Below are 12,086 nucleotides of genomic sequence, written 5' to 3' on the forward strand. Positions count from 1 at the left end.
CACACCATAAAAAACGGTATACTGAACACTGCAACATTCCACATTTCTCTCCTTATCTTTCTTTTTTTAAGTGATAAATCCTGCTTTCAGTCTTTATCAGGATGCTGGAGCTGAGCTATTCTCTTTGCAGTCAGCAGAAAGCAGAGTGGACAGAGGTACTAAATCAACCAGGAGCGCAGTCGGCCTGCTAACTCTATGTTGGCTTAATACGTCTGGGCATATTGGCACATATACAGCACAGTCAATATCAACTTTTACAGTTCATTGCCCACAGACTTAATCTTCACCACCGGCCGATACAGTTCAGGTATATCCCCTGTTTGGGATTGGGATATTATAAACACCTTTGCTGATGCAGCACATGTGTCTTAATGTATTTCAACGTATTTCGAGTTATTAACAAAAAATACGTGAAAATGTTAAGTGGCAAATAAGACAACCAAGATGAAAAACAAAGCATTCTACGCAAAAAGAAACATGTAAAGTCTCTAGACAGTTTAGTCTTTAGGCTAGACTAGGCAAATATTCTAATTAGTCAATTTCCACAGGATTGTTTTAACAGTATCCAGTGACCTATGAGCCTTAATCCCCTTCTAATGAACACAATCCCAAAGCAGCATTTCTGTTTAGGACAGCTGACAGTGTCCAACCTGCCTTCATAAGCTGCAAAGGATTACTCCTCTCGTTCCCTGCTTTGCTAATTTGATGTAATTAAATTAAGTGGAGACTAAAAGTGGGGCATTGCTGCTTGCCCCCATGATTGGCCATCCTTATTAGAGGGTACACGATGCTGGTTTCCAAATTATATGAGCAACAAAACCTAATAAAAACAGGGGGAGAGAGAAAACGTAGGAGCACTTAAGTCAGACCTCAAGGCGGGTACAGTACAAAGTACAAAATGACCACATCAAAGAGGAAGAGAGAGGGAGGGGAAGAGGGAGAGATAAAGATTTGCCATAGAAAAATGGTTAATTAGAAAGTAGTTTGATGTTCTTATACTGCAGGGAGCAATGGAAGACACACATTTTATACTTCATAAACCTTTAATATATATTGGTATGGAAGATTGTTCATATATATTATTGTAACACCCTCATACAATCATGTATTTGCTGACCATCAGTAGAAGAATGCACAAAAGGAGGACTCCATGGTATCACTGTTAAGTTTGGTTAAAGTAATATGGCACACACCCAACCATGCTCATCGATTATGGTGGGTTTTTTAAACAAACAGGGCAGCAAAACTCTGCTTTGCAACTTGCTTTTTAATACAATACTCACCTATGTTATTCTAGTGTTTTAGTATATATTGATTTATTGAATAGTTTATAAGCTAATATGAGGCTTCAGCAGTCTGAATTAGCTACATGCAGTAGGTATCTCATGGTCATTTGGTGTACAATATGTACTGTATTATGGTAAGCTATGTTTCCTCTGAATACCATTCTATGCAGACATATAAATAGCGTGTCCTTTTGACTGCTGTGACCCCCAAAATAACAGTGCCAGAGACTGGCGACCCCTGTCAACGGCGGGTGTGCTAGTGGATTGTCAACGGGGGAGCCTCGCTGCGGGGGAATTCTACAGATGGACAGTCCGCCCCTGGAACATTTCTATGCACACGTTATTATTAATAATAATTTAAAAAAAAATTAAAACGTTGTTTCATTATTCAATTTTTTATTTGTAGTCATCTCGCGACCTCCACTTTGGGAACCTCTGCTCTAGAGCATAAACAACTTAATTGTTTAAAAGGAGCAATGCTTTGATAACATGCTTCTGTAACAATACAATTTACCAATGTGAGATCAATAATCGTGTCTCAGCTGTGGTTATGGCGTGGTTAAAAATGTAACTTCAAATTGCAGCCTCCACCAAAACATGTTTTTTATAAATATATTTTTTTTTAGAAGGTATTAAGATATACTCAGAACCTATTCTTTAGGCAGCCCTAAACCGATACAATGTGCAGTTTGTCAAGAGATTGGGAATCAAGAAATATGCCCCTGCATCAGACTGTGGCAGAACTTCACCATATTTTATAGTCTCACTGCTCCGGAGAGATAAGCCATCACCTCATCATCACAGGGCCCCGGGAAGCCATACCATCCACCCTCACTCTTCATGGCAGGGGACCATCAATTCATGGTTGAGGTAAAGTTATGCCTCCTGGGCTTGTAACATAATGCCATGAATGCTCAGTCGACCAGTGTCACTCACACCCTACTAACCCCCTCCTCTGCCATGCTTACTTCCCCTAAGCCCTAAGTGATACATGAGCCTTGTGGAGCAGAATGGCCCATCCAGGCAGAGCAGACAAGACCCAGTGTCCGAATTGAGCAATACACCAAACGGGCCCTTTGTTACCCGACCAGCTGCATATCTGCCTCCCCAGCCAACCGCCTTGGCTCTGATAGAGGTGTCTCAGAGTATCGACAGCTTCTAATTTACTCTCTCATCATCACTTGCCTCATTTGCTCCTCAGACTCAATGCTCCCTTTCTCTCAATTCAGGTCAGCCATTTTGTGTGCCAGCAATTTGTTGATTAGATTTTTCTGCATCCAGTGTTTAATTTGCGTGCCAGCGAACACACGTATCAAAGTTAAGACTTAAATAAAATCAAGCATCAGTTGATTCCCTGCTTTTTCACACATAGTTAAAAGCCTCTTCGACTGATTACGTGCCATCAGATATCAGTGCATTATTTAGTTTCAGTGTGGCAGTGCCCTCGCATCTACCAAACATCACAGCCTGCAAGTGGTCTCTAGAAGCTGTTGTCTTCTCTATTATGGAGCCAACAGATGTGGAGTATGACTACAGCTCTAATTACTGAAAAGACGAGTGTGGGGAATAATTACACAGTGAAAGTGAGGCAGAAAACAGAGTCCAGGGCCAGAGCTCTGATCTGAGACTACAGACAACTCTGGCTGCCCATCACCATGTGCAGCCCAACCTGCATCAGCTCAGATACTGCCCTCACAAAGAAGCTGCTACAGGATCAGAAAAAGCTCCTGCGCTTTTCTGAGCATACTCGAACATTAGCACTATCCTTAAAAGGAAATTATATAGAAGTCCACATTAGGCCTTATTGGAAAAATATTGTGCCACAGGAAGGCTTTCTTTGAAATGATTTAATACATCTGTATCTCTACGTGTAATGGAAAATATCAGTCAGCTCCCCACTGTACCTATTCTTTAACAAAACACTGTTTAGCTCAAGGCAATGTACATCTGCATTAAGTAGCTGAAATCAGAGCATAAACAATGCTTCAAACACCAGCAAGGACACTTTAATACACTCAGTGTGGTACATTTAATTCACTGCGCAATATGTATGGTCTTACATTTACATCAGTTTTCAAAGAAGCATGTGACATATCACCTATAATAATGCATTGATACAAAGGCCAAAAAAAACTATCCCTCATGCTAATGAGTTTAACTTTCATGTCGTCCCCGCATGACCGCATAGCTTTTACTGTTTACTGCTTTTGTAAGCCCTACCCAGGAGACAGAAAGCACGCCATGGCCTTAATTGCAGAATTAAACATCTGCTTTGCCAATGCTGAGTAGCCTCACTTTGTAAGTAAGCCTTTTATAAGTGGTGAGATATCATTTAATTAGCTGCATATCTTATAGAAATAATACAATGATATTAATACGGAGAAAATCATGAGAATTAAATATTGCATGTGTACTGATGTTTCGAGTTGTATGAAGGAGTTTTGTTAGCTGCAAAACGACTGCCTTCACGATTTATATACAGCCAGCCTCCCCGTTATCAACAGGATATGTAGGAGAGAGCTGTGCTGTCCTCTATCTCACTCGATTGCCATGTATCTACCAACAAATAAATAACAAAAGGAAAACAAATATGTGTGGGTACTGGGTATGCGTTGTATTTCTACACTATGTTGCAAAATATATGCTAATATTAGCTTGCACTTAGCTGTTAGGCAGGCGTGTTGTTATCAGCCCCTGCCAGCAGGCCCGAGGCACTAAGAGATGGAGGGAGCAATGAGGAAGGTGAAATCCCACACAATCCTATTAGAGTGGATTAGGGGGCAGCTTTCTTTCTGTTGCCACTCTGCTGCAGGTGAGCAATTGTAAATTGCAAAAAAAGAATAGCTACGACATGGTTGGTTCTTATTGAGGCCCATTGTCACAGAGGGCAGTCATTATTTTTGTTCATTTAAAAACATTAATTTTTCAGCATTAATCCAAAACATATTATCAAAATTGCTACGTAAAGATTTGGAAGCTAAGAATAATTAGTAAACTGTCAATCAAACTACCCACGTAGAAGAGGATGGAGTTTTTTTTTTCTTCCTCTAAAAACAGACTTGTGAAATCTAAGTAGGGGCTCATTATTGATCAGGTGATCAATGGCAATCATACATTTTCTTCTTCTGCAAGCTTGCAGCCATAGAAACCCATCTCCCCAGCCTCCCCTGTGGTTGGGGTCATCAGGCTGTAAAGGCTGAAAGATTTCTCCCTCCATCTTCAGTTTTTTTTCTCGTATGACCTTTCCCAGAACCAATTAGTCCACCACTGAGAGAGTTACCACTGTATTCTTGGAACTACAGCAGGTCTGGACTATTATATTTTTACACCTTCCAAGAGCATATTTCTATTTACGACCCATTTTAAATGATAACTTACCAATTATATGTTGCGTGTATAAGTGGAACTTTTCTCCTGTGCAACTTTGCATATTACTTCAGCTACCCACATTCACACCCTTGTGACAATGATTCAAAGCGATCAAAGAGCTGAAGATGATTTGGGAGAGTGGCTCTTTCGGGTGCAGTGAGCTCGTGTGCATGTGAGAGTGAATGTGCATAAGTGTGTGTGTACTGTATATACAGGCTTGAGTGGCGCAGAGATAGCTACTGCCTCATTATGATGACAGAGAATGAGGATTCTTCAGAGTGACTGAACTCAATTCATATTAGATGTTTTTTTTTTTTTAAAACACAGGCTTTTGCATTCTTTATCTTCACTTTTTTTTATTGAAATACATTTTTCCTTTTGAGTCATTCCCCCTGGAAAATAGGAGAGGCATTCATCAAGTCAATCAGATTGGACCAAGCTCTTTTATTACCAAATCAAATCTCCCACACATTGATCTGCACTACAGCTGTATTGTTTCACCATGTTTCAAATCTTCCATACAGGTAATGTTGCACAATTCCAGCAGTGATCAAACACTTTATGTTGTTTGTTTAATTTGCAATTCAATATTTGAAATGATTGTTTTTGTCATGAAAAAAAAATCAACACCATTATTCTTAACAAAACAAGGACTTTACTTTTGAGTCTTGTTTCGGTGTATGCTGCTGCTGCAACAAATTCCCTCCATGAGAATCATTAATCTCATGACTGTTATTCATCAGCTGCAGTCTCTCAGAGCTACAGTGGCATTATCCCATTTTATTATGCCATTGTATTTTGCTGGGTTAACAGCTGTGTATGGGTGAAATCATCATTGTGCACTAAACATGCTGCCGTTTGCTGTATCGTTGATTTCCTCAATCTCTGTGTGAGATGACACGTTTTCTTTATCCCACTTGTTAGATACCATGCGGATGTAACACTAGCAAACATTCATTAAAAGGTCATTCAAATCAAAAAAGAAGGTTTGAAAAGGAAAGCCAGAGGTGTAAACAGACAGATGGACGGGATGAATAAGAAAGAGGGAGATGGCAGAGAAGACGATGTGTTGATGATGATTCACTTAGTGCCTTGTGGGTAAAGAGCTCCCTGACTCAAACTCATCCAGGACCCCTATGCCTCTTAAATAAAAGGAGGGGGGCTCTTTTCCTATCTCTGTCTCCCAAGTCTCTAATCCGAAACCAGACACATTACTCAGCTGACCCCTCGCTGCCCACCGCACGAACAGTCAGGTCTCATTTCCCTTCATGCCATCCGTAGCTTGGTCACCACCAAAACCACACAGACCACTGCAGGCGCAAACTGCTGCCCACTCTATCTGCTTGGATGGACTCTGTAGACCATGGGGGGGGGGGCTGGAAGCGGGGCGTTAGGCTCAGCGGTCAGGGAGAGATGACGTGCAGACACTGGGACGAAAGGAAGGAAGTATCACAAGATGGGAGTAGGTTAAAGACCTAAAGCGCTCACAAATAAAAAAGGAGGGTGTTTGTGTTCTCACACATCAGAGAAAGAGGAGAATGATACGACTGCAGTCTTCACTCTCTCTTTCCTGGGTCAATAACTGCTTCTACTCCCTCTACAGCAGAGGAACATGTACTCGGATCCTTATCAGGGCAGCTATCATCTCCGATGCCTCACAGAAGCAGAGATACTGTCATCCTCGCACTATCGCAGAATGACATCAGCTCAGAGACATGGGAGTAATTATATTATACAAGCTCACAACACACCGGCAGCGAGGCAACATCAGGGGCCGTGCACGGTCTCTCTCTTCTCTGCTCTTGTTTCCCTTCTTTCCTCACATTCTCCATCTCAGTTTTTCTTTCTTGTCTATATCCTTTAATTGTTGTTTTCCCCCTCTCCATTCTCATCCCCCACTACTCTGTTCTCTGCAGCAGGGTTAGCGCACACAGCGCTGTCTTGAATCCATTCAAGCATTGGCTTTGAAGGAGAGCATTACAATGTATTATAATCACTGAAATTGCCATGCAGACTAAGCTCAAACCACCTAATCTTGGAACACAAAAGCAGTTTTGTTTTTGGAGCAGGTTCTTGGCGGGAGGGTGGGGCTTTTCCTTGGAAGTGTCAAGTTTGTCACAGATCTGGAGGTAGATTTCCCCCCCTACATGGGCTGACATTCTGATACCATTTCACGCATATATGCACATAGAATAGGCAGAGAAAATAAGGGTGAATGGAAAAGAAACTGATTATTTGTCTCAGAAAGAGGCAATTTCAGGTCACCATCTTATGCATTAACCATTCAAAGTTAAATGAATATTTGTAGCTTAAACTCTTAAACACTTTTCCTATTGACCAGGTCATATATCCAGTGTCTACAACAAAAGAACAGCAGGTGTAGGAAGAAAAAAAACGAAACGAAAAGCATAACCTAGTTATCCAGCATATCAAGTATTGTATCCATCTCTGGGAAAGAAGACTATCACCTCTGGGAGTATATTCATGATAAATGGTATGTCTACTCCTCAGAGTTGATACTGTCTGAACCTCATTACTTCTAGCCCTAAACAAACAATGCATCACACTCCAACTCAATTTCATACATCCTGACCATGGTAATTTTATTCTTCTTTCCACATAAATCAATGACAGACATACACGTTCAATACAAAGGAGAGGAAGCATGGTTTCTCTGACAGTTTGCTGATATATATAGAGAGTAACGTGTGTTTTTCTATGAAATCACTTACAGTGATTGTGTCCTCGCGTCTTGGAATATTTGAAAAATAGATAGATTGTCCATAAATGGGGAAGCCAGAGTTAACACATATTTAGTGAAAGAGCACTTTGTTGAAATGGTCCATTTGCATATAGAACTAAGTGTTGGTGTTTGATGTTAGGCAGGTTCAGTTGCATACATATTGTAAATAGGATTAGATTTGAACATTGACCATGACCTCAAAGGCTATGATAGAGACAGAGGAAAGGGGTGGAGACAGTGGGAAATAATTGAAGGTAATGTAAGGCTAGTTTCTGATGTTTAAAATAGAGGGAAACAGATAGTGTTAAACATGCAGAGTTAGAACCTGAGGGGCTTTGGCTCTTGAATGCAAAAATTAGAGGAAAAAAACTGCGCTGTGCATGTTCAATTGCTGCCGTGAAGAGACACCCCGTGTAAGGAACAAGCCCTATGAAAATTAAACCAATTGCAGCACAGCTAAGACAACAGCACTGGGGCTTTTTTTTTACAACAGCAGGCTTTGTCCTGGAGCCAGGTACCATGTTTAACAGCATGTCTCCCATTTTGCATGTATGCACCCTCCCTGTGCTTATCAACCAAAACTGTAATCATGTTACCGAGGACAAGCTTTCCTTTGCCTCCCGCTCTTTTTCTCTCACAATATCAGCATGATCGCTAACTATGATATCAATTCATGGAATGCGCCTGAAAGCACTCGATGCCTCTCGGGGTTTTAAAGGGAGAGCAGTAGGGCGACCTGAGCGGTCTGAGCTCCAGACAGGTCACAGCAGAGCGGCCTAATTTCCTCTCTTGTTGTCTTAGCAGGCCTGCAATCCTTAGATCTCCCCATCATCACTAAGGAGCTCTGACTGGGTTAGTACAGGTCTAATGCTGCCCAGTGATTTGCGCTTCAATTTGGTTTCTGAGCTTTTCCTGTGTCCAATAAAAGCATCCTCAAAATGCCAGTACTGCTCTGCAATGGTGTTATTCCTCACAACTTGATTCATTGTTATTATTCAACTTTAATATTTGAGAGTTCAGAACCTTACAGTTGAGATTTGGTGTACATTATTAAGCAGTGTCTACTCAATGGAGGCAAGGGTACCTCAGCATTACGTCAGTGTTATACCGGTAGTGATTACGTCACTCAAAAATGCTTGGACAGAATGATAACTAAAGAGTATTTTAGTCTTATACGTACGATATTGCCTCAATCTTAAACAACAACTGCAGGTGAAATTCACATCGCAAGAAGTGAAAATAAACGATTCTCACACATACTGTATTGAGAAGAGCGTACTGCAGTCGATCATGAATACTTTGGGTTAAGGTTATATAACTCCTAAGGGATAAGTTTCTTCCTTTTTCTCCCTTTTCCTTCCTTGCTTGCGTAATTCCTGTGTCATGAACCTTCTTGCCAAAGCGGGTACAGAGGCCTCCTCCCCACCACGCGCTGGGCAGGGGCCAGGAGCACCTCAACGCCCTGCAGAGCTGGAGCCAACACATCTTTGTCTCTCTCAAACACCCAGGGCAACATGGAGCGCCACAACGCTCTAATCCTGTCTAATCTGGACACAGTGGAGCATCTGGAGATAGGGATATGGCTAATCTCAGACATGGAGACAGAGGGCACTTTGCTGAGACAGAAAAATATGGGATAATTCTAAGCTTGGCTCGTTGTGCGTCTAGGAAGGGGGAATACTAAATACTAAAAAGTTAACAATATTTAATAATTTTTAGACTTCAAACAGGGTTAACATACCAATGAGTGAATGACATTGCTGAAAGTTTATAATGACATTTGAAACTCACAATAAGTTACTGTATTTAAAGGTCGTTTTTATGGTTAGACAAGAAAATACTTACTGGTCCCTGCTCTAAGGGATGCAGGTGATCGGTGGATAGCAATAGGCACAGTATGGTGACGCTTGTTTCCATGGGAGAGGTGAATGTGGTGCACAGCACCTGGATCTGACCCTGCCACAAAGCCCAGGGCCAGGGCAGTGATCCACAAGGCCAGGGGGGACAGGGAAGCTGGACTCCGGTTTGGGGGCTCTGCTACAGGCCTCAGGGGAGAAAACTGTGTCCTCCAGCCTCCGAACATCTTCCCCGAGTGGCCAGTTGAGGCTTCAGATCAAGGTGGAACTTCAGTGAGCCTTTACAGCCCCATACTTCTCACCTTCACAGATATGCCCAGAGAGACAGTCGCACAGATCCAAAGAGAAAGAAGGGGGGAAAAAGCAAACAGGGGGACACCACACAAAATGTCGGTTGTGGGATATAAAAAAAATGCTTCTTGCTGTTCTCCACTTAGTTAGGAAATCCGTAGCAGCACCCAGGGAGGTAAAGAGGTATCGTAAATCATCGTACAAAAACAATCAGAAACATTCACTCAAGAAATTAGGGCAACCTCAAACAGAAATGGAGAAATCCCAGCTTGATCCAATTCCCTGAGTTCCCTGATTTTCTCTGTTTCTCTCTTTCTCCCTCACAAAATTAGAAACATCTTCCCACTGAAAACGTATTATTCCAAAAAATGCAATTGCCAGGAAAGAAGAAAGCCAACTTCAGAAGAGACTGATAGCACCTGTGCAAAGTGGATTTCTTCAGGAAATTAAGACAGTAATTCTGAGTTTCCGTCCTTTTGCTCCTCCAGTGGTCTCAGAGGATGTCCAGAGGAATGGGACCATAGTTACATCCGAGTCTCATTTGCATGTGTCGGACAGCTGCAGCAGCGCGTGGGAGACGGCGTGATTGCACCTGTAAGTTGTGCCAAGTAGCGCACCCGTTCCCCATCCAGAGATCTCTGCTCTCAATGAGAGCAAGCGACAGCAACGACAGTACCTGAGAGAGCAGCCCTGGGCAGGAACACACACTCACACACAGGCAGCATCGGCAGCGCCGTTCCAGAAGATGTGCGCAAGAGGGAGAGGGGAGAGAGGAGGAGGAGAAGGAGGAGGATGACAGAGGGAGGGGGAGCCTCAACAGCCAGCCAGGAAGCAGGAGTGAGAGTGGCTATGCAAATGGGAAGCATTCACATAGCGAATCACTGGAGCCTGAGTGCATTACAGAGGAAGAGCCTATTTAGGCAGAATAGCAGGAATTGAAGCTATGTCCCCCAGTCCTGATTCCTTTCACGGCCTCCCCCTACTCGCCCTGTTCAGTCTTTTCCAATCCACTCTCCTGTGAGGACATTCATGATCATCAAAAAGAAGAGAGAAAGCAAATGAGAGCAGGAACGGCTGGATTTATTTCTGTTTCTACTTTTGTCCGCCTCTTCTTTCACTCTCTAGTTTATCATAATTTTCCTTTTCTTTCTCTTCCTGTGAATTTGAGGAAGTTGTATTATAATAGTCTAGCAGATTTATATTTAAATATAATTAGGCTAAGCAGTCCAACCCAATCCTTGCATCTCCACCGCCCAGGAAAAGTGTTTTCTATAGGTTCTTAACCGGACTCTGCAGTCTGTCGCTGGCAAGATTGTAGAAGAGTGATGATGCTGCAACTCACTCTTATATATATACACACACACACACACACACACACACACACACACACACACACACACACACACACACACACACACACACACACACACACACACACACACACACACACACACACACACACACACACACACACACACACACACACACACACACACACACACACACACACACACACACACACACACACACACACACACACACACACACACACACACACACACACACACACACACACACACACACACACACACACACCACACAAACAAACAAACAAAGCATGCACAGTGCCAGAGCTGGCAGTTGAGCACTGTCCACAGAGAGGGTGCTGAATCTGGGCAAGTCTGCCTCGCCTGCTAATAAAAGATCATTTCTCACAAGAGAGGGAATGCTGATCGCAGACTCTGTGTGCAGCACGGGTTACGGGAATGTACGAGAACATGTGGACATAAAAGCCCTGCTGATAAACACAATCCGGTTCAGCTGGGAAGTGTGCTCAGTGTTCAGAGTTCAGGACTGGAGAGCACACGGCTCAGCTGCAGTGTGCCTGCTTCTGTTTGCACACTGGCCGTTCAACATCCTCCCCTACCAAATTCAGTGTTCTAAGCTGGAGAAAAAAAAACATCCAAGCACTGCTGAGCTGATCTTTATGGTTTACAGGGAATACACAGGCATTTCTTGCCCTAAGAAAGGCCAACTTATCAAGCGTGACACAGAGGATAATGTGTCCTCCATTTTTTTCCACTTGATTGTTGACATGAAGACAATTAAAAAGGCGCCTTGAGGAAAGGAAGAACCGATTAAATTAACATTAATGATGATCATTTTACTTTATCCATTGTACTGGTACATTAGAACTGTTTTTACCACAGATTCTGTACTGTGCATTTCAATAAGGGTAAAGAGAACATACACGTTATTGTTATACCATGAACAATAATCTGGTCGAAGAATAAAATATGCCATCTGGAACAAGGATAGATGAGGATACCTTAGATTTTTCTGTTGTATGTGGACCCTATATAGTGGTCAAATGTGATCAAAGCACAAAGCAGATGCTGCACACATTAGGTAAGTGTGCTGTTCTCACCTTGTAGAATCTCAATAACTTGGTGCAGCCACCTGGTGCTAAAAAAAGTCAGCAGCATGGAACCACAGCTCTGTTCTCATTTGCAATGGTGAAAAGGAATGTTCCTGCTGAAT

General features: G+C 42.5%; 1 protein-coding gene across 26 annotated transcripts in view; it reads right to left on the reverse strand.

Annotated features, from left to right (window-relative positions):
* The window catches only part of LOC307043663 (neurexin-1a-like), a 248,197-nt gene that overhangs the window by 87,398 nt on the left and 148,713 nt on the right, over positions 1-12,086 (reverse strand). Inside the window, exon 1 of one of the 26 annotated variants that reach the window (XM_079688289.1) lies at positions 9,244-10,840. The exons of 22 other annotated variants lie outside the window; for them this stretch is intronic. In XM_079688289.1, the coding sequence (XP_079544415.1) occupies positions 9,244-9,481 (238 nt within the window). In that variant the 5' untranslated portion in view covers positions 9,482-10,840. Of the gene's footprint in view, positions 1-9,243; positions 10,841-12,086 lie in introns of those variants that run through there. 3 more of the 26 variants (XM_079688291.1, XM_079688287.1, XM_079688288.1) reach the window with 3 other exon arrangements.

The sequence above is a fragment of the Notothenia rossii genome, assembly GCF_949606895.1.
Source record: "Notothenia rossii genome assembly, chromosome: 6".
NCBI classification, from domain to species: domain Eukaryota; kingdom Metazoa; phylum Chordata; class Actinopteri; order Perciformes; family Nototheniidae; genus Notothenia; species Notothenia rossii.